At 46.5% G+C, this 23,665-nt stretch overlaps 2 protein-coding genes across 2 annotated transcripts in view; both read left to right on the plus strand.

Annotated features, from left to right (window-relative positions):
- cnga4 (cyclic nucleotide gated channel subunit alpha 4) overlaps nucleotides 1-12,362 on the plus strand; it is a 29,723-nt gene extending 17,361 nt beyond the window's left edge. Inside the window, exon 8 of the mRNA XM_072443975.1 lies at nucleotides 12,234-12,362. Within this exon, the coding sequence (XP_072300076.1) occupies nucleotides 12,234-12,362 (129 nt within the window). The remainder of the gene's footprint in view (nucleotides 1-12,233) is intronic.
- trappc10 (trafficking protein particle complex subunit 10) overlaps nucleotides 12,260-23,665 on the plus strand; it is a 31,741-nt gene continuing 20,335 nt past the window's right edge. Inside the window, exons 1-3 of the mRNA XM_072445276.1 lie at nucleotides 12,260-12,428; nucleotides 17,510-17,591; nucleotides 18,921-19,056. Of these exons, the coding sequence (XP_072301377.1) occupies nucleotides 12,368-12,428; nucleotides 17,510-17,591; nucleotides 18,921-19,056 (279 nt within the window). The 5' untranslated portion in view covers nucleotides 12,260-12,367. The remainder of the gene's footprint in view (nucleotides 12,429-17,509; nucleotides 17,592-18,920; nucleotides 19,057-23,665) is intronic.

Raw genomic sequence — 23,665 nt, forward strand, 5'->3', positions numbered from 1 at the left:
AGGTGAGACAGCAGAGGGAGGAGGAGGTGAGACAGTAGAGGGAGGAAGAGGTGAGACAGCAGAGGGAGGAGGAGGTGAGACAGCAGAGGGAGGAGGAGGTGAGGGTATAAGGAGAGACGGATGAGGAGGTGAGACAGTAGAGGGAGGAGGAGGTGAGACAGTAGAGGGAGGAGGAGGTGAGACAGCAGAGGGAGGAAGAGGTGAGACAGCAGAGGGAGGAGGAGGTGAGACAGCAGAGGGAGGAGGAGGTGAGACAGCAGAGGGAGGAGGAGGTGAGACAGCAAAGAGAGGAGGAGGTGAGGGTGTAAGGAGAGACGGACGAGGAGGAGGTGAGACAGCAGAGGGAGGAGCAGGTGAGACAGCAGAGGGAGGAGGAGGTGAGACAGCAGAGGGAGGAGGAGGTGAGAGGAGGTGAGACAGCAGAGGGAGGAGGAGGTGAGACAGCAGAGGGAGGAGGAGGTGAGACAGTAGAGGGAGGAAGAGGTGAGACAGCAGAGGGAGGAGGAGGTGAGACAGCAGAGGGAGGAGGAGGTGAGGGTGTAAGGAGAGACGGATGAGGAGGTGAGACAGTAGAGGGAGGAGGAGGTGAGACAGTAGAGGGAGGAGGAGGTGAGACAGCAGAGGGAGGAGGAGGTGAGACAGCAGAGGGAGGAGGAGGTGAGACAGCAGAGGGAGGAGGAGGTGAGACAGCAGAGGGAGGAAGAGGTGAGACAGCAGAGGGAGGAGGAGGTGAGACAGCAGAGAGAGGAGGAGGTGAGACAGCAGAGGGAGGAGGAGGTGAGGGTGTAAGGAGAGACGGACGAGGAGGAGGTGAGACAGCAGAGGGAGGAGGAGGTGAGACAGCAGAGGGAGGAGGAGGTGAGACAGCAAAGAGAGGAGGAGGTGAGGGTGTAAGGAGAGACGGACGAGGAGGAGGTGAGACAGCAGAGGGAGGAGGAGGTGAGACAGCAGAGGGAGGAGGAGGTTAGAGGAGGTGAGACAGCAGAGGGAGGAGGAGGTGAGACAGCAGAGGGAGGAGGAGGTGAGACAGTAGAGGGAGGAAGAGGTGAGACAGCAGAGGGAGGAGGAGGTGAGACAGCAGAGGGAGGAGGAGGTGAGGGTGTAAGGAGAGACGGATGAGGAAGTGAGACAGTAGAGGGAGGAGGAGGTGAGACAGTAGAGGGAGGAGGAGGTGAGACAGCAGAAGGAGGAGGAGGTGAGACAGCAGAGGGAGGAGAAGGTGAGACAGCAGAGGGAGGAGGAGGTGAGACAGCAGAGGGAGGAGGAGGTGAGACAGCAAAGAGAGGAGGAGGTGAGGGTGTAAGGAGAGACGGACGAGGAGGAGGTGAGACAGCAGAGGGAGGAGGAGGTGAGACAGCAGAGGGAGGAGCAGGTGAGACAGCAGAGGGAGGAGGAGGTGAGACAGCAGAGGGAGGAGGAGGTGAGAGGAGGTGAGACAGCAGAGGGAGGAGGAGGTGAGACAGTAGAGGGAGGAAGAGGTGAGACAGCAGAGGGAGGAGGAGGTGAGACAGCAGAGGGAGGAGGAGGTGAGGGTGTAAGGAGAGACGGATGAGGAGGTGAGACAGTAGAGGGAGGAGGAGGTGAGACAGTAGAGGGAGGAGGAGGTGAGACAGCAGAGGGAGGAGGAGGTGAGACAGCAGAGGGAGGAGGAGGTGAGACAGCAGAGGGAGGAGGAGGTGAGACAGCAGAGGGAGGAAGAGGTGAGACAGCAGAGGGAGGAGGAGGTGAGACAGCAGAGAGAGGAGGAGGTGAGACAGCAGAGGGAGGAGGAGGTGAGGGTGTAAGGAGAGACGGACGAGGAGGAGGTGAGACAGCAGAGGGAGGAGGAGGTGAGACAGCAGAGGGAGGAGGAGGTGAGACAGCAAAGAGAGGAGGAGGTGAGGGTGTAAGGAGAGACGGACGAGGAGGAGGTGAGACAGCAGAGGGAGGAGGAGGTGAGACAGCAGAGGGAGGAGGAGGTGAGAGGAGGTGAGACAGCAGAGGGAGGAGGAGGTGAGACAGTAGAGGGAGGAAGAGGTGAGACAGCAGAGGGAGGAGGAGGTGAGGGTGTAAGGAGAGACGGATGAGGAGGAGGTGAGACAGTAGAGGGAGGAGGAGGTGAGACAGTAGAGGGAGGAGGAGGTGAGACAGCAGAGGGAGGAGAAGGTGAGGGTGTAAGGCGAGACGGATGAGGAGGAGGTGAGACAGTAGAGGGAGGAGGAGGTGAGACAGCAGAGGGAGGAGGAGGTGAGACAGCAAAGAGAGGAGGAGGTGAGGGTGTAAGGAGAGACGGACGAGGAGGAGGTGAGACAGCAGAGGGAGGAGGAGGTGAGACAGCAGAGGGAGGAGGAGGTGAGACAGCAGAGGGAGGAGGAGGTGAGAGGAGGTGAGACAGCAGAGGGAGGAGGAGGTGAGACAGCAGAGGGAGGAGGAGGTGAGACAGTAGAGGGAGGAAGAGGTGAGACAGCAGAGGGAGGAGGAGGTGAGGGTGTAAGGAGAGACGGATGAGGAGGAGGTGAGACAGTAGAGGGAGGAGGAGGTGAGACAGTAGAGGGAGGAGGAGGTGAGACAGCAGAGGGAGGAGAAGGTGAGGGTGTAAGGAGAGACGGATGAGGAGGAGGTGAGACAGTAGAGGGAGGAGGAGGTGAGACAGTAGAGGGAGGAGGAGGTGAGACAGCAGAGGGAGGAGGAGGTGAGGGTGTAAGGAGAGACGGATGAGGAGGAGGTGAGACAGCAGAGGGAGGAGGAGGTGAGACAGCAGAGGGAGGAGGAGGTGAGGGTGTAAGGAGAGATGGACGAGGAGGAGGTGAGACAGCAGAGGGAGGAGGAGGTGAGACAGCAGAGGGAGGAGGAGGTGAGACAGCAAAGAGAGGAGGAGGTGAGGGTGTAAGGAGAGACGGACAAGGAGGAGGTGAGACAGCAGAGGGAGGAGGAGGTGAGATAGCAGAGGGAGGAGGTGAGACAGCAGAGGGAGGAGGAGGTGAGAGGAGGTGAGACAGCAGAGGGAGGAGGTGAGACAGTAGAGGGAGGAAGAGGTGAGACAGCAGAGGGAGGAGGAGGTGAGGGTGTAAGGAGAGACGGATGAGGAGGAGGTGAGACAGTAGAGGGAGGAGGAGGTGAGACAGCAGAGGGAGGAGAAGGTGAGGGTGTAAGGAGAGACGGATGAGGAGGAGGTGAGACAGTAGAGGGAGGAGGAGGTGAGACAGTAGAGGGAGGAGGAGGTGAGACAGCAGAGGGAGGAGGAGGTGAGGGTGTAAGGAGAGACGGATGAGGAGGAGGTGAGACAGTAGAGGGAGGAGGAGGTGAGACAGTAGAGGGAGGAGGAGGTGAGACAGCAGAGGGAGGAGGAGGTGAGACAGCAGAGGGAGGAGGAGGTGAGACAGCAGAGAGAGGAGGAGGTGAGACAGCAGAGGGAGGAGGAGGTGAGACAGCAGAGGGAGAAGGAGGTGAGACAGCAGAGGGAGGAGGAGGTGAGACAGCAGAGGGAGGAGGAGGTGAGACAGCAGAGGAAGGAGGAGGTGAGACAGCAGAGGGAGGAAGAGGTGAGACAGTAGAGGGAGGAGGAGGTGGGACAGCAGAGGGAGGAGGAGGTGAGACAGCAGAGGGAGGAGGAGGTGAGACAGCAGAGGGAGGAGGTGAGACAGCAGAGGGAGGAGGAGGTGAGACAGCAGAGGGAGGAGGAGGTGAGACAGCAGAGGGAGGAGGAGGTGAGACAGCAGAGGGAGGAGGAGGTGAGACAGCAGAGGGAGGAGGAGGTGAGACAGCAGAGAGTGGAGGAGGTGAGACAGCAGAGGGAGGAGGAGGTGAGACAGCAGAGGGAGGAGGAGGTGAGACAGCAGAGGGAGGAGGAGGTGAGACAGCAGAGGGAGGAGAGGAAGGAAAATAGTGACAGTTTGTTATTGACTTATTGTCCTGTGATAAACGTGTTTGTCTCTGTTTGTGTGATAAACGTTTCCTTCTGAGTCCGATGAGTGACAGCTGAAGGACACGCCCCTGCCACATGGAGACCCACGCATGATTGGACAATTAAACTGTTTGAAAACGGACATTCTGTGACTCTAATTATAGATATGTGACTAATAACTTACACTTTTTACTGTCACTGAGAGCTCTTGATCTGCAATACCGAGTGTGTCCAGCAGGTGGCAGCAGCGCGTGACTTAAGGCTTTGCACATAATAATAAATGCACTCTTCACTCACTGGACTTTGGCTGTATTAGTTTATTTGTGATGTATTTGATCGTAGAATGACTCAAAACTCGCAAAAGGCATAATTTATGTTCTGAGCCTGATTTGAGAAGATTTAAAACAATTGTTGGTGGTGAGAGGACAAGTTTAGACCAATAGCCATAGCAAATAATAAGTAATATATACATATAAATAATACAATATTAAATCAAAATATAGCCGCAAGCGGCAATGATCGGCCCTCGCCACGCCGCCGCCACACCGCTGCCACGCCGCAAGAGGAGGGGGCGCTTACGCGCCCCAATTGTCCTTTTATTACGCTAAACATAACTAAACATTAATCTCCATATAAAATCTGTAGGGGGCGCTGTGGCGCCAAATGAATTTATTTCACTTCAAGTAGGTTTAGGGCAAAGAGTTTAACAACTGATTCTAATTTGACGCAATTCGGACTTTATCTGCGCAAACGGCAGAAATGTTAAATTTGGGAGATTTCTGAAATTCTTGCTACAGTTTGCGGCTTCGCCGCTCAGAGACCGTGACAGGTATCAATGTAATTTGGATAACTTTTGATGTCTCACTCCTCAGCACCATTTTCACCAAATTTCAGCTTTTTAGGGCCAACGCCCTGGGAGGAGTTCGTAAAAGTACGACGTTTGGAAAAACTCCCGAGTCATGTTTAGCCATTTTTGAAGCAATATGGCCGACATTTGTTTGGGCGGACGGCGTTGCCGTAATAATATTTTTTACTTCTCTTGTCACCATTTACCTCTGCGCCAAATTTCATGATTCTACGATCAGATTTTTTTTGGGTCATTTCCCATCTCTCAATGCATTTTTGGTACATTTGGGGGCGCTGACGCGCCAATTTTTTTTATTTTAGAAAAGGGAAATAGCCAGAATGTAGAGAGGCACGATTTTTAGAGATGTGAACATTTTTGTGACTTTTCGTCAATGTTCACTGGGTGAAAAATAGGGGGGTTGGTCCCGAGAAGAAAGAAAGAATAATATTCCGATGCGAAAACAATGTTTCCCATTTTTCAAATATCATAAACTATACATTTTCGGAAAGCGCTCGCGCTTTCCTACCTCATGGTGTGGGTCCCTGGTCACTGACGGGTACTTTCGTTAATTTTGAGTGGGCTCCGCCCACTTTGTGTTTTTGGCCCTCTATACAGTAATAATGTTCAATTTTTGCATTACATGCTTATATGCACGGAACATGCAAGAGATGGGGAACGTATTCGTGAGCTACTTAGCGCAAATGAGTGCTTTATATGGGGTCGTCATCCGCGAAGCGTGCTCGTTTAGTGCGCACTTTTGCACGGGCTTCGCCCGTTTACAACGGTAATGTTCCATTTTCCTACTACTAATTAGTATGAACGGGGCGTGCATGAGTGAAGGAGTGCGTTAGTGTTTGGAAGTGGGCGAGCGCGAAGCGCTCGCCCACTTCCAAACTACGTGGGCACTTTCGCAGCCGTGCACTTTCGCAGCCGTGCTTCGCACGGCCTTACGAGATTAATAGGCCTCTCGCCAGCTTGTGGCGCTCGGGCCTAAAAACGAATTAGAATAGAAAAGACTAGAACCAGTAATATCTTGGTTGTGTCTTATTTTTTAATATTTTTTTTAATAAAACACAAAATTAAGACATCACATAACTTGAATAACAGAATATTGTAAGTTAAGTACAAAAAAATGAAGGATATTTTGTGTTTTTATTAAAAAAAAAAAATATTTGACATCGAATTATTTTTGACATTCATTTTTATTTTAATTTTATTTATCGAATCTGGTAAAAAGATTGATTGTAAATAAAAACGATTACTTTTTTTTAAAATTCAATTTAAAAAAAACAAAAAAGAAAATCGTAATTAAAACACAAAATAACCATCCATCCATCCATCCATCTTCTGCCGCTTTATCCGGGGCCGGGTCGCGGGGGCAGCAGTCTGAGCAGGGACTCCCAGACTTCCTTCTCCCCAGACACTTCCTCTAACTCCTCCGGGGGGATCCCGAGGCGTTCCCAGGCCAGCCGAGAGACATAGTCTCTCCAGCGTGTCCTGGGTCTTCCCCGGGGCCTCTTCCCGGTGGGACATGCCTGAAACACCTCCCGAGGGAGGCGCCCAGGAGGCATCCGGAACAGATGCCCGAGCCACCTCAGCTGGCTCCTCTCGACGTGGAGGAGCAGCGGCTCTACTCCGAGCTCCCCCCGTGTGGCCGAGCTCCTCACCTTATCTCTAAGGGAGCGCCCAGCCACCCGGCGGAGGAAACTCATTTCGACCGCTTGTATCCGCGATCTTGTTCTTTCGGTCACTACCCAAAGCTCATGACCATAGGTGAGGGTAGGAACGTAGACCGACCGGTAAATAGAGAGCTTTGCCTTTCGGCTCAGCTCCCTCTTTACCACAACGGTCCGATGCAGCGACTGCATCACTGCAGCCGCTGCACCGATCCGCCTGTCGATCTCACGCTCCATCCTTCCCTCACTCGTGAACAAGACCCCGAGATACTTGAACTCCTCCACTTGGGGCAAGGACACCCCACCCACCTGGAGAGGGCAAGCCACCTTTTTCCGGTCGAGAACCATGGCCTCGGATTTGGAGGTGCTGATTCTCATCCCAGCCGCTTCACACTCGGCTGCAAACCGTCCCAGTGCATGTTGCAGGTCCGGGTTTGATGGAGCCATCAGGACAACATCGTCTGCAAACAGCAGAGATGAGATCCTGTGGTCCCCAAACCGGACCCCCTCCGACCCCTGACTGCGCCTAGAAATTCTGTCCATAAAAATTATGAACAGAACCGGTGACACAGGGCAGCCCTGGCGGAGTCCAACATGCACTGGGAACAGGTCTGACTTACTGCCGGCAATGCGAACACAGCTCCTGCTCCGGTCATACAGGGACCGGACAGCCCTGAGCAAAGGGCCCCGGACCCCGTACTCCCGGAGCACCCCCCAAAGGACACCCCGAGGGACACGGTCAAAAGCCTTCTCCAGATCCACAAAGCACATGTGGACTGGTTGGGCAAACTCCCATGAACCCTGGAGCACCCGATGGAGGGTATAGAGCTGGTCCAGTGTTCCAAGACCGGGACGAAAACCACTCTGCTCCTCCTGAATCCGAGGTTCGACTATCGGTCGGATTCTCCTCTCCAGTACCTTGGAATAGACCTTACCCGGGAGGCTGAGGAGTGTGATCCCTCTGTAGTTGGAACACACCCTCCGGTCCCCCTTCTTGAACAGAGGGACCACCACCCCGGTCTGCCAGTCCAGAGGCACGGTCCCCGAACGCCACGCGATGTTGCAGAGACGTGTCAACCAAGACAGTCCTACAACATCCAGATACTTTAGGTACTCAGGGCGGATCTCATCCACCCCCGGAGCCCTGCCACCGAGGAGTTTGCGGACAACCTCAGTGACTTCAGCTTGGGTGATGGATGAGCCAGCCTCCGAGTCCCCGGTCTCTACTTCCTCTTCAGAAGACGTGACTGAGGGATTAAGGAGATCCTCAAAGTATTCCTTCCACCGTCCGACGACATCCCCAGTCGAGGTCAGCAGGTCTCCACCCGCACCGTAAACGGTGTTTGTGAGACACTGCTTCCCCTTCCTGAGGCGCCGGACGGTTTGCCAGAATTTCTTTGGTGCCGACCGATAGTCCTCCTCCATGGCCTCCCCGAACTCCTCCCAGGCCCGGGTTTTTGCCTCTGCGACAGCACGAGCCGCGGCTCGCTTGGCCTGCCGATACCCGTCGATGACCTCCGGAGACCTACAAGCCAGAGTGGCCTGATAGGCCTCCTTCTTTAGTCTGACGGCATCCCTTACTTCCGGTGTCCACCACCGGGTTCGGGGGTTGCCGCCACGACAGGCACCGGAGACCTTGCGACCACAGCTCCGAGCAGCCGCATCAACAATGGAGGCGGAGAACATGGTCCACTCGGACTCAATGTCCCCAGCCTCCCCCGGGACATGGGAGAAGCTCTCCCGGAGGTGCGAGTTGAATACCCTACTGACAGAGGGCTCCACTAGACGTTCCCAACAGACCCTCACAATGCGCTTGGGTCTGCCAAGTCTGTCCGGCTTCCTCCTCCGCCAGCGGATCCAACTCACCACCAGGTGGTGATCGGTTGACAACTCTGCCCCTCTCTTCACCCGAGTGTCCAAGACACGCGGCCGGAGGTCTGATGACACGACAACTAAGTCGATCATTGACCTCCGGCCTAGGGTGTCCTGGTGCCACGTGCACTGATGGACACCCTTGTGCTTGAACATGGTGTTCGTTATGGACAATCCGTGGCTAGCACAGAAGTCCAATAACTGAACACCGCTCGGGTTCAGATCGGGGAAGCCGTTCTTCCCGATCACCCCTCTCCAGGTGTCACTGTCATTGCCCACGTGGGCGTTGAAGTCCCCCAGTAGAACAACGGAGTCCCCGGTCGGTGCACTGTCCAGTACCCCTCCCAAGGACTCCAAGAAGGCCGGGTACTCTGCACTGCTGTTCGGCCCGTAGGCCGCCACAACAGTGAGAGACCTGTCCCCCACCCGAAGGCGGAGGGACGCGACCCTCTCGTTCACCGGGGTAAACTCCAACACGTGGCGGCTGAGCTGAGGGGCTATCAGCAAGCCCACACCAGCCCGCCGCCTCTCCCCGCGGGCAACACCAGAGAAGTGGAGCGTCCAGCCCCTCTCGAGGAGATGGGTTCCAGAGCCCAAACTGTGCGTGGAGGTGAGGCCGACTATATCTAGTTGGTATCGCTCAACCTCCCGCACAAGCTCAGGCTCTTTCCCCCCCAGCGAGGTGACATTCCATGTCCCCAGAGTTAGTCTCTTTGTCTGGAGATCTGGTCGCCGAGGCCCCTGCCGTCGACTGCCGCCCAGATCTCTCTGCACCGGCCCCTTATGGATCCTCCTGCGGGTGGTGGGCCCACGGGAGGGCGGCCCCACGTCGCTCTTTCGGGCTGTGCCCGGCCGGGCCCCGTGGGGTAAGACCCGGCCACCAGGCGCTCGCCATGGAGCACCCATCCCAGGCCTGGCTCCAGGATGGGGCCCCGGTGACGCCGATCCGGGCGACGTGAACTGCCTTGATTGTGTCGTCGTCATAAGAGGCTTCTGAACCGATCTTTGTCTGACCCGTCACCTTGGACCTGTTTGCCTTGGGAGACCCTACCAGGGGCATGAAGCCCCCGACAACATAGCTCCCGGGATCATTCGGGCACTCAAACCCCTCCACCACGTTAAGGTGTCGGTTCAAGGAGGAGCAAAATAACCTTCATACAGAAAATGCAACAACAAAAAAACAAAAAATGACAGTAATAAATATAACTTTTCCATGATATTAATTATTAATTTGCTTAATTAGTTAGAGATATTGAGATATTGTTGAGATATTGAGCAAATGTTTTGAGCTTTGTTATTTGAGAACTTGCAGAGCAGAACCAGTATTTATTTTATTATTCTATTTTTATTTAGTTTTGGCCCAGTTTTTTTTTTAATGTCAAAATTCTTTATAATAACATTTCTGACGGACAATAAACAGTTAATAAAGCCTTTATTACCTTTACAATTACACTTTATACATCGAAAACATTTAAATACATAGTTTTCATAAGTAGAAATGGATTAATAAAACCAGTAACAAAACCAGTAACAAAACCAGTAACAAAACCAGTAACAAAACCAGTAATAAAACCAGTAATAAAACCAGTAACAGAACCAGTAACAAAACCAGTAATAGAACCAGTAACAAAACCAGTAATAGAACCAGTAATAAAACCAGTAAAAGAAACAATAATAAAACCAGTAACAGAACCAGTAACAAAACCAGTAAAAGAACCAGCAACAGAACCAGTAACAAAACCAGTAATAGAACCAGTAATAGAACCAGTAACAGAACCATTAACAGAACCAGTAACAAAACCAGTAATAGAACCAGTAACAAAACCAATAATAGAACCAGTAATAAAACCAGTAACAAAACCAGTAACAAAACCAGTAATAGAACCAGTAATAAAACCAGTAATAAAACCAGTAACAAAACCAGTAACAGAACCGGTAACAAAACCAGTAATCGAACCAGTAATATAACCAGTGAAGGAACCAGTAACAGAACCAGTAACAAAACCAGTAACAGAACCAGTAACAAAACCAGTAATAGAACCAGTAATAAAACCAGTAACAAAACCAGTAATAGAACCAGTAATAAAACCAGTAATACAACCAGTAATAGAACCAGTAATAGAACCAGTAATAAAACCAGTAACAAAACCAGTAACAAAACCAGTAACAGAACCGGTAACAAAACCAGTAATCGAACCAGTAATATAACCAGTGAAGGAACCAGTAACAGAACCAGTAACAAAACCAGTAACAGAACCAGTAATAAAACCAGTAACAAAACCAGTAATAGAACCAGTAATAAAACCAGTAATACAACCAGTAATAGAACCAGTAATAGAACCAGTAATAAAACCAGTAACAAAACCAGTAACAAAACCAGTAATAGAACCAGTAATAGAACCAGTAATAGAACCAGTAATAAAACCAATAACAGAACCAGTAACAAAACCAGTAACAGAACCAGCAACAGAACCAGTAACAAAACCAGTAATAGAACCAGTAACAAAACCAGTAATAAAACCAGTAACAAAACCAGTAACAAAACCAGTAATAGAACCAGTAATAAAACCAGTAATCGAACCAGTAATAGAACCAGTGAAGGAACCAGTAACAAAACCAGTAACAGAACCAGTAACAGAACCAGTAATAAAACCAGTAACAAAACCAGTAATAGAACCAGTAATAGAACCAGTAATAAAACAAGTAATAAAACCAGTAATAAAACCAGTAACAAAACCAGTAATAGAACAAGTAATAAAACCAGTAACAGAACCAGTAATAAAACCAATAACAGAACCAGTAACAAAACCAGTAACAGAACCAGCAACAGAACAGTAACAAAACCAGTAATAGAACCAGTAACAGAACCATTAACAAAACCAGTAACAGATCCAGTAACAAAACCAGTAAGATAAGATAAGATAAGATAATCCTTTATTGTCCACACATGGGGACAGAACCAGTAACAGAACCAGTAATAGAACCAGTAACAGAACCAGTAACAGAACCAGTAATAGAACCAGTAATAAAACCAGTAACAGAACCAGTAATAGAACCAGTAATAGAACCAGTAACAGAACCAGTAACAGAACCAGTAATAGAACCAATAATAAAACCAGTAATAAAACCAGTAACAGAACCAGTGACAGAACCAGTAACAGAACCAGTAACAGAACCAGTAACAGAACCAGTGACAGAACCAGTAATAGAACCAGTAACAGAACCAGCAATAAAACCAGTAACAAAACCAGTAATAGAACCAGTAACAGAACCAGTAACAGAACCAGTAATAAAACCAGTAATAGAACCAGTAACAGAACCAGTAACAAAACCAGTAATAAAACCAGTAACAGAACCAGTAACAAAACCAGTAATAGAACCAGTAACAAAACCAGTAATAAAACCAGTAATAGAACCAGTAATGAAACCAGTAACAGAACCAGTAATAAAACCAGTAATAGAACCAGTAATAAAATCAGTTACAGAACCAGTAATAAAACCAGTAATAAAACCAGTAACAGAACCAGTAATAAAACCAGTAACAAAACCAGTAACAGAACCAGTAACAGAACCAGTAATAAAACCAGTAACAGAAACAGTAACAGAACCAATAATAAAACCAGCAACAAAACCAGTAATAAAACCAGTAATAGAACCAGTAATGAAACCAGTAACAGAACCAGTGACAGAACCAGTAACAGAACCAGTAATAAAACCAGTAATAGAACCAGTAACAGAACCAGTAATAGAACCAGTGACAGAACCAGTAACAGAACCAGTAACAAAACCAGTAACAGAACCAGTAATAAAACCAGTAATAGAACCAGTAATAAAATCAGTTACAGAACCAGTAATAAAACCAGTAATAAAACCAGTAACAGAACCAGTAACAGAACCAGTAACAGAACCAGTGACAGAACTACGCGCAGATGTGACGCACGTCACTGACGCGCAGGTGACGTACTTCCCGGAAGTGCAGTGGGGGACACACAGGCCCCGTCGGCTCAACACAACCGCAGAGACGGGCACTCGGCTGGTAATAACGCCGCGCTCGTGTGTCACGTTCATGGACCGGCACCGCTGACACCGATGGAGGTTCCAGAGGAAAAGCCGATCATCTACACCATGGAGAACAAACCGATCGTCACGTGTGAGTCCCGCGCCGCTCCTGACAGCTAGCTTACCGCGTTAGCATTAGCATTAGCTTCACCGGGGCGCTGCGATAAGGAGAGCTCCCCGGGGCGTCAGGGTCTCGTGTGTCCCGCTGCTCGTGTGCGTGACAGGACCGGGACCCTTTGCCCTGCTCACGCGCGGGGGGACACACACGCAGGGGACACACACTCTTCCGCTCGCGTCCCGTCTCCGTGGCCCGGGACACAGCCGCGGCGAGCTGCTGCTGCTGCGGTTTGAGGAAGAAGAATGTCCTTAAACCTGTCACCATTTCATCTCGTTTAAAACCCTCGTCTTGGTTTCGTTTTCACTCGTAAATAAATCCCTGGAGGCTGGACTTAAGTGGTTTATTTTGGGACTCGAGGGGCCGGTCCCGTGTCCAGTGTCCAGTGTCCCGTGTCCCCAGTCCCCCGGTTCAGAGGGGCACGTCTGCAGGCGCTTGATCGTCCCGTCCACGAGAGTTTGTGCGTGTTTTGCCCCCAGTCTGTGTGGTAAAAGTACTGCTCCGGTGGCGTGGTGCAGTACACAGAGTATCACAGGTGAATGAAGTGCAGTGTTGTCATAATCGGACATGTCACGAGGCGCAGGGACTGTAAATAATCGGTAAATAATCGTATCGAAAAACTACAAATGTGGGATTCTGCTCAGAGTGCACATGGCAAACGACTCCCCGGGACTGTGGTACCGCCGTCTGTTTACGTGTAGTATTATTATCATCATTATTATTATATTCCGAGTCTGAGTCTGTGCCTTTCAGAACGTCTTTGTTGAGGTCCAAACTGCACGTACAACAACATATATCCATAAATCGACGGGATACATTGGTCTGTGATCTAAATATTTGCAACTTTCGCGATTGTCAATACACGCGATATACACTCCGGTACTTTACGAAGAGTGAGTTCGCTCTCCGTTCAGCGTTTCGCCCGTCGATTCTGCAGAAACCCGTGACGTTTTTACGGAAGAATCCGCGTTCGTTTCGATGCGGACGGACCATACCTGTCCCGTGATTGGTCGATGCGCCTCTCAGTCACGCCCGTCCGAACTGGCGGAGACGAGACTGACGAGGCCGATATCGACTCGTTCTTATGTCTTTTTTTTTTGTTCTTTTTTAATCTTCTTTTGTTGCTTTTAAAAAGATGCCGCGACGCCATAACTCGCTTCCTCATCCCGACTCGTAACTTTAATCAGAATCTCAAAACCCGGCTCTAAACGGCTGCGTTCGTAACCCAGACGCTTTAAAAAGTGCTTATTTCATCCACGCTGAAGGACACACGGCTAAACATTTCATTCCAAGTCCATGGTCGAGACTTTAGTGAATACATCGTACGGTTGAAAAGTGTGTCACGGTCGAATGCAGAGCGGTGTTTCCTTCCTTGAGGTGACGTCTCGTGATGTACAAAGTTCTGCTCGTGTGTGTCAGCTCTTTGCAGCTGGAAAGTCCTGCTTCTGTTTCCCCGCGTCTGCTCGGAGATGTCGCTGACTCCGGAATGTTCTAGCGACGTTTGCGAGACGTTAAAGCGCGACGAGATGAGACGAGACCGTGCGCTCACGTAGCACGATCGGCAGATTTGTTTTGCGTGTCTTTGTGAATTGCAGTTTCTTCAGAAAGCAGCGCTACAATGACGGCTAAAATATGGAAGTAAATGTGAACTGAAGCGCTCACTCGGTGTAGTATGCATGACCGTATATTCTGGAGTATAAGTCGCATCAGCAAAAAAATGCATAGAAGAAAAAAACATATACAAGTCACATTTTTGGGGTGCATTTATTTGATAAAATCCAAGACTAAGAACAGACATTTCCTCTTGAAATGCAGTTTAAAATAATAACAGATGAGAGAACATGGTGAATAGGTGTCCGTATGCTAACGCTAACACCTTCAGCTACATGACGTATGCTAACGCTAACACCTTCAGCTACATGAGGCACAGACAGAACTGTGGTAAGTGTCTGGTATGTTAACGTAACATATGAACAGTTATTCAGATAACTATAGCATAAAGAACATGCTAACAAGTTTACCAAAGCATCAGTTTTACCCCAAATCACTAAATCCATTGAATTCTTCTTCTTCTTTGTCACTTCTAAACAACGCCACAAACTCCAGAGGAAGAGGAAGTGCAGATTCTTCTTCTGCGTCACTTAGAGCCTAGAGCGACCTTTTTGCTTGTGCGACTTAAAGTAAAATACGGTATCTTTGCTCTCGGGTCTAAATTCGATCCCGACAAAGCGATACGTCGAGCGCGGTGTGTTTTCGCCGCAGCAGCAGCTAAAAGAGACGGCTGTTTTTCCACATTTGAGAGCCGTGTGTTCAAGGAATCGCCGATGAGTGCAGTTATTCACTGGTTTATGTTTCACAATAGGAGCTGTCACTGTCTGATTTACAGTCATGTCGCGGTAGACTTTCATATAAAGGTAGACGGTGAGGTTTCTGCACTTTTTTCCCATTTGTCGGATCGTTAAAGCTCAACTTATACAATTTAAAAGACACACGTTTTTACACATTTCTATTGCATTAGCGTGATATATCGTCATGGAAATGCTCGATATCGCTCAGGCTGGATGCAATTTCAGATCAAATCATTTAGCATTATTATTTTTTTGTATTTAGTAACTTTTAATGGATGCCTCTGCCTTTGTCATAACAAATGTCTCTTCATGTGTGTTTTAGAGTCTGTATAGACCAGATAATGATCAAAATACCTTGATATTTTTTCTTAATTGTCACAGCCCCACAGATCATTTGAATTGCTTAGTTAAATCAATCCGATTACCGTATTTTCCGGACTATAAGTTGCACCTTTTTTCATAGTTTTGTCCGGGGTGCGACTTATACTTATATTAATACTTCGGAGCGACTTATATGTGATATTATTTGTTATTTTCACATTTGCAACCGCATTTCATACTCCAGTGCGACTTATATATGTTTTATTCTCCTCTATTATGCATTTTTTGGCTGGTGCGACTAATCGTCACAGCCCCATAGATCATAGAGTTAAATCAATCTGAATAGTTGTTTCAGACCAAAATCATAAAAAATATTCTACCTAAAATTAAATATATTAGATAAAGGAAAACGTGTATAATTTTTAGCAGTTAGAAAAATGTGCAAGTAAAATCAGTTGTAAGCAGTTAGTGGATATTGTGGCCTGACGCTTCGAAATGTTCAAATACGTGTGTCGTCTTTGTGCAGTTGTAACTTTGCCTGAGATAAACCTGTCCCTGTCCGCGCAGGTCAATACTGGTCCAAACAAAGCCCTGAATATTTATAGTCTCCCCTGAAGCCTCTTTCACACGCTACAAGACCGTCTAACGATTGAACACGGGACAGATGCACCAGCTGACACCAGAACAGCGCCGCTCAATTTTCACGTTCACACCGTCACAACAAGTCGGCGCCCGATATTAACGTCCAATTGTCAGTTGTGACAAAAATAGTGTAAAACTTGAATAAATTAGATTCCTTCGTAAACTATGAGTCATTAATAATCACTAATTGTTTATTTCGTAAGCAGGTATATGGCATTTACAGGCGTTCATCTCTTGGTTATTGAAAATAGTTAGTTTTACATTACATTTCGTACATGGTTTAATGACACGTATGTCTTTTTTGTTTATTTATAAGGTGTTGTGAGCCATCTGCAAAAGCCAGTAAATGCCTTAGAAGTGCATACATGAATAACTAGTGCTTATAAATGTTTAAATAGTTTACTAAAGAACCTGATTTTAAAGCGTTACCAAAATAGACCTTTCACGCCTCCTTGCTTTTTCTTCCATTTCTTCTCCCTGCTTTACATTTGCACCTCGCTGTTTTCAGATGAGTGGTTTGTGGCTTTAAGATTGAAGTTGGACAGCCGACTGCAAACCCACATTTGAGTGTCTTCTGTGTTGATACTAACATCTTGGATTGATGAACGATTATATATAGTTTTACCACAGAGTAAAGTCGATCTTTACAGTATCGGTCGGATCAAATTCATGATATATGAGTAGCTTCATTTGCTTTTGGGGGATTATGACATTTGGAACATCACAGTATAAAGTGAGATTGTGGTTATTGTGAACACTTGACACCTCCAGACACACGGACACTGACGGTGGAGCTTCTGCAGGGCCTAAAAACACTCGTAATGACTGAGGAGTGGAAGCAGAACGTGACTGTCATTTATTTGTTCGTTTGTTCCTTGCGTGCGACCGATTTGGGAACGCGGGCATTCCGTTAAGCTGCTCCCACAGCTTGGAATCCTTTTCAAACGTAACTGAAACTTTCTGAGCCCAATCTTTTCATTTTTATATTTATTTTAACCTGGCTAAATACAGGTTAATGAGGCAATCAAGAGGCACTATTGTCAACTGTACGCCCTGGCAAACGTGTTAATGAGAAAGTTTAGTACGTAATCCTTGTTCAGAGCCTACTGCACTTCGCTGTACACACGGTTCTTCTGCGGTGGAACTATGGACGTGGGACCTTCCGCAGGCCCATAGTGGCTTGTAATGACACCTTTTATGCTTCTGCTGTGCGTGCCCGGGTGGCGTAGTGCCAGTCAGCGCCCGGAGGTGTCTGAAAATGCCATTCTAAGACACTGACCGTCCTGAAATGAGCTCGTGCACTTCCATCACATTTTATGGACTAATTTGACTGCTGTGTTTTGGTTTTTGTACCTTTTTGTCTTCTTTTAATTATGGACCACCTTGTGTCTGAAATAAATAAATGATCAACTGAATATCGATTACATATCCTAAAACAAGTTATTAGAATATATCATAGATGCCATCTTCAAGTATTATATCGTTATTGCAAAAAGAAAATTTGTTCCCAGTTTTGTTTTAATTTTAGTCTTGTCTTAGCCTATTTTAGACCTATTTTAGTCCATATGTATAGTGTTAAATGTATTATTATTCTGATTGTGAACATTAATCCGGCTGAATCCCACAGGAGCCGCCGTTACAGCAGAGGCCCCCAGATCACTTGTTCTCTCACATTACGATCTTCCATGTATCGTAAACATATTTTATTTCATTTGCCTAAGTTTGTCTCTGTGTGCTTCCCGTCAGGTGCTGGAGACCAGGCTCTGTTTACGTCCCTCTACACCACTCTGGCCCAGCAGCTTCCACGAGAGCCCATGGAGTGGAGGAGGTGAGTCTGCGGGGCCCAAATCTACAAATTAAACTCAGCAATATCGTGTTTTTTTATGACGTAACATTTGAAAACTCGAAGAGGAACTCGTGCCAAACACTCACCGGGGTTCAGATCTGTAGTAGATTAGTTTTCTCTGCTCGATGCCAATGATTTGACCCTTCTCAAACGTCCATGACCACGGGATTCGTCTTTGCGGTCGTTTCAGAAATGCATCGGCCGGGTTTAAATACCGTGTTGCAGCAGTTTTACAGCAGGAGGAGACGACCTACTGTATTTGCTTAGTTGAATCCAGGCGGAGACTTTCTTTTGGACCAACGGTGTAGCTTTATATAAAGTGTAAAAGACGTACTATTGCTAAACTCACTCCGGTGACAAGTAGGGCTGCAACAATCATCGTTTTCTGGACAGCGCTGACTCTAAAACACAAGCGAAAACACCTTTTTATTACAAAAAGACTGCAACATTATTACCGTATTTTCCTGTTATAAGTCGCACCAGAGTATAAGTTGCACCAGCCAAAAAATGCATAATAGAGAAGAAAAAAACATATATAAGTCGCACTGGGTTATGAAATGCGGTTGCAAGGGTGAAAATAACAAATAATATCACATATAAGTCACTCCGGAGTACAAGTATAAATATAACTTTAAGTCCCACCCCGGCCAAAACTATGAAAAAAGGTGCAACTTATAGTCCGGAAAATACGGTAAATCAATATGTCAAAAAGGAATAAGATAAGATAAGATAATCCTTTATTGTCCACACATGGGGAAATTTCATTGATACAACGCAGTAGATACAGAGGAAAAGGACAGATGGGAACAGTTTCAAATGTTCATCGATAATACACTTAGTATGTAAATAGTTCAACCTTTTATAGGGTTAAAATGTGTTTAAAAAGACTCGATGTACAATAGAAACGATCGTTTTAGTCGTCTACCATATTTTCTGGACTATAAGTCGCACTGGAGTATAAGTCGCACTAGCTAAAAAATGCTTAATAGAGAAGAAAAAAACATATATAAGTCACACTGGAGTATGAAATGCAGTTGCAAGTGTGAAAATAACAAATAATATCACATAAGTTGCTCCGGAGTATAAGTATATAACTATAAATATAAGTATAAGTCGCACCCCGGCCAAAACTATGAAATAAGGTGCAACTTATAGTCCGGAAAATATGGTAATCGAAAAACATATTCGCCGACACGTAGAATATTGTGTGTTGAGAATATTGTGTGTTGAGAATTCCTCGCCGTTTCGACATCACATATGCCCCGCCTTCTTTTGAACGGCTTGTTCCCCCTGGGTGTCGTCTCTCGGCAGGACGTACGGCCGCGCCCCCAAAATGATCCACCTGGAGGCCAACTTCGTGCAGTTCAAAGACGAGCTCCTGCCCAAAGACGGAAACAAGGCGCTGCTCACGTTCCCCTTCCTGCACATCTACTGGACCGACTGCTGCGTAAGTACAGACACACAGCATTGTCCCGTTTCAGTCCACGCCGGACGCTCTGCTCCAGGTAAGTCCAGTCCATCGTCACTTTCAAGTTCAACTTTATTGTACGCGAGACGACGCAAAAATTTAAAAAATCCGTGGTTCTGAAACTTGGCTGTAAAACGGGACAACATTTCAAGCATCTATACTTTATATTATATTTAGGGCAGGGAATTGCATCACGATTTTGCGATACGTGAAATAATCGACGCCCATGATATTCTACAATGTATCACAATTTTTTTTTTTTTTTTTAAAGAACCCAGTACGTTTAACAACTTTTTTTCCTTTGTTAAACCGCGACCTGCACAAACTGAAAATGAAATATGCCAATTTTAATCAGCAAAACTGTCAAAATGTTTATCTTTTCCTCGTTTCCATCGTTTCCTATCTTTGTTTTTTTTTTGGGCTGCTTTAATATTACTTTATTTATTTACAGATACAAACCGTAACAATAGTTGGACAACAAGAACAAAAACAACAAAAAATGCAAATGCAAAATACTAAAAGTAACTACCATCCTTCCCAGACTATAAGTCGCACCAGCCAAAAAATGCATAATAGAGAAGAAAAAACATATAAGTTGCACTGGAGTATAAGTCGCACCCCTGCCAAAACTATGAAAAAAGGGTGCGACTTATAGTCCGGAAAATACGGTACACTACGGTATACTCCGCTCTAAAAAAAGAGGAAAAATGCAACTTTGACGAGGAGCACTGTAAAAACTCTACGACCACACGGCAAAAAGAACCTTGAATGACGGCAAATCAGACAGAAAATGCAACCCGCAAAACAGTCCCAAAAACATGATTCTATAATAATAAATATCTTCAAGAGCTAAAAGCGACTCAATTAATGATGATACAACAACATAAGAGTCATGCAAACAAACAAGTGTCCGTTCTGACATTCTTAAAGACCCAGAGAGCTCCACTTGTGGTCGTTGTTGTTGTTATTGTTATTGAGTATTTGTAAAAAGAGTAGAAGTACGAACAGGAAGTGCAGCTTTGTCAGCACGTGATGTGTTTAAGGAAGTGCGTGAAATGAGTTTTCCAGGGAACATCATCCGCGCTGAACATCCGCCCTGAACATCCGCCCTGAACATCCGCGCTGAACATCCGTGCGTTCTGTCGACTGTGCAAAGTTCACTGCATCGTATCATTTGAAATAAGCAGCGGATGTTTCAAATGTAAATGAATGACAACTGAGCAATAAACTAAAACTACACTCACTTTGATGAGGTTTTTAATCATGTTTTATCAAGATATGTCACTAGAGGCGGGACATTTAAAAAAATATCTGCAACATTTTTATATTGAGTAGATCATTTATAGTTAAAAAAAACAAACAAACCCTGATTTAAAAATGAAAGAGATAAAAAGTTATGTTGTAAACGTTGAAATAAAAGATTTAATGTGATATGTCTGAACTTTAGTGATAAATATGACTGACATTTCACATTTGTCTGATAATTAAAACCTCAACAATGTGTTTAAAGTCATGTTTAACACATTTCTGGTGCATTGATGTAATAATATGTATACAATATAAAGAAATATCCTGATTTTGAAATGACTCACAAACGTTGACATCGTGATTAAACAAAAGTTAAATCTTTCATTCGCAAAAAAAATTCAAAAACAACAACTTTCTGAATGAAAAATGAATTATATCGTGACACAAACTGCACTATATATTTTTTAAGCATAAATTGAACTAAAATGTGTTATTTTTGCTTCTAACGAGACTCGGGATGATTATCTTTTTGCTTTTAAGATTAAAGTGTGATTTGAGTTATAACTATTATCCATAATCCCAGTAATCTTCATCAAACACACCTGCAATTTTGTTTCATTTATACTTGGTTGTTGGTTCTAATCCTGCTTAATGTCTTCTTTAAACACGGTCCACTCGATGCTCGTGCAGTAAAAGCCTCGACCTGCACGACACAGGAAACGTGTTGGTCACTAATCTAATGATGCTTTTGGTTCCACCTCATTTCCTCACGACGGCTGTAACGGTGAAACCGCAGCTCCAAGTGAAACTATTATTATTGTGCAGCGTCAGGACTTTCGAGCCGTGGAAGCTGTTACACAAGAACTCTACTGCATTTAAGACACTTTGAACTCTACTGCGTTTAAGACGCTTTGAACTCTACTGCATTTAAGACACTTTGAACTCTACTGCGTTTAAGACACTTTGAACTCTACTGCGTTTAAGACGCTTTGAACTCTACTGCGTTTAAGACACTTTGAAATGGTTCCAGTTTTTAGCATAAATACTGCAATGTTTTGTATGTTCATTTTCAACTATAAAGCTACAATAAACTGAGAATAATAAAGTAATAAATGTACTAAATAATATGACTTACTAAATGATGTTGGCTCATAATGTCTCATAATGTTTACAAAGCTGTTGAAGGATAATTAACACATTGTGTATGTTTTAATGAAGTAACTGTTACTGTCAATGATTATTTTACCCACATTATGTTGTTGTTTAGTTTCAAATCAAATCAAATCAATTTATTTTTGTAAGGCCCAAAATCACAACAACAGTTGCCTCTGAGGGCCACAGGGAGAAATGAATCAACAATGTCTGTGGTGGCGATGGAGTCAGACAATGTCTGTGGTGGCGAGGGACGATGTCCCAGAGTCCTCTGTCCTTAGACTCTCCTTCTCGGCCAGGAAAAACTACAAAAAAACCTCTTTGGGAAAAAAGCGTAGAAACCTGGAGGAGTTCCAGTGAAGGAGAGATCCGACTCTCACAGACGAACAGACGGACACGAGGAGACTGGAGCTGGACCCACTCTTCAGGCAGAAGAGGGACCGACTGAGGCGAACTGGAGCCACTCTTCAGGCAGATGAGGGACCGTCCACACAGGGCAGGGACCACTTCACCAGGAGAGGGGCATCTGGGTCCACAGGTCCTCAGGAGTGAGAGAAAGAAAAGAAGGCGGTGAACAGTTTGCAAGTGGAATCAAAAAATAAATATTGTTTGATAGCATAAGTAGTCAGAAGAAGAAGAGGATAGTGCTCAAGCTGTCATACTTCCCCCAGCATAGTTACTCCTAGGGCAGCGTAGCTAAAGCTGTGGGTTTATGTTTCTGTTCCTAACTACTCTGACCATAAGCGATTTCGAAGAGGAACGTTTTAAGCCTGGACTTAAATGAAGAGACTGTGTCAGCAGATTTAACATGGGTCGGGAGCTGATTCCATAACACAGGAGCTTGGTAGCTAAACGCTCTACCTCCTACAGTACTTTTAGAGACTCTTGGCACCACCAGAAGGCCGGCATTCTGAGAGCGAAGAGCTCTGTTTGGATGATATGGTTCTATAGCATCTTTGAGGTAGGATGGGGCCATGTCATTTATGGCTTTGTACGTCAAGAGTAGAATTTTGAATTTGATTCTAGACTCGACGGGGAGCCAGTGAAGAGACTTCAGCACCGGCGTAATGTGCTCTCTTCTTTTTGTTCCTGTTAGTAATCTTGCTGCTGCATTTTGAACCAGTTTAAAGCTTTTTATGGAGCTTTTAGGACACGCTGCAAGCAGGGAGTTACAGTAGTCTAATCTAGTCGTTACAAATGCATGGATAAGCTTTTCAGCATCACTTTTAGGCAGGATTCTTCTGATTTTGGCTCTTGTTGCGCAAATGGAAATAGGCTGTTTTACAAGCTTGATTTATATGAGCTTTAAATGAGAGCTCCTGGTCAAATAAGACTCCAAGGTTTCTTACAGTAGAACTGGAGGCTACACTGACATTGTCCAGTGTGACTATCTGCTCAGATAGAGAGTCTCGTAGATGTTTCAGCTCTTAATATTCCTGAGCAGGTTCTTTATACGTGTGAGAGAACATGGATGTGTACCGTATTTTCTGGACTATAAGTCGCACCTTTTTTCATAGTTTTTGCAGGGGTGAGACTTATACTCCAGAGTGACTTATATATGTGGTTTAGGTTTTTTTCTTCTCTATTATGCATTTTTTGGCTGGTGCGACTTACAGTCCAGAAAATACGGTAGTTCAGAAACATGCCATCTACATAAACGTTCTGAGAGCTCCTCCAGTCTCTCCCTCTCTCTCTCTCCGTCCTCTTCATCTCTTTCTCCATCCTCTCCGTCCTCACCTCTCTCCGTCCTCTCTCCTCTCTCCGTCCTCCTCACCTCTCTCTCCGTCCTCTCACCTCTCTCCGTCCTCCTCACCTCTCTCCGTCCTCCTCACCTCTCTCCGTCCTCCTCACCTCTCTCTCCGTCCTCTCACCTCTCTCCGTCCTCTCTCCGTCCTCCTCACCTCTCTCTCCGTCCTCTCACCTCTCTCTGTCCTCCTCACCTCTCTCTCCGTCCTCTCACCTCTCTCCGTCCTCCTCACCTCTCTCTCCGTCCTCCTCACCTCTCTCTCCGTCCTCCTCACCTCTCTCCGTCCTCTCACCTCTCTCTGTCCTCCTCACCTCTCTCTCCGTCCTCTCACCTCTCTCCGTCCTCCTCACCTCTCTCTCCGTCCTCCTCACCTCTCTCTCCGTCCTCTCACCTCTCTCTCTGTCCTCCTCACCTCTCTCTCCGTCCTCTCACCTCTCTCCG

The sequence above is a fragment of the Eucyclogobius newberryi genome, unplaced genomic scaffold (genome assembly GCF_026437365.1).
Source record: "Eucyclogobius newberryi isolate DKJ021-1_F unplaced genomic scaffold, fEucNew1.0.hap1 SCAF_14, whole genome shotgun sequence".
NCBI classification, from domain to species: Eukaryota; Metazoa; Chordata; class Actinopteri; order Gobiiformes; family Gobiidae; genus Eucyclogobius; species Eucyclogobius newberryi.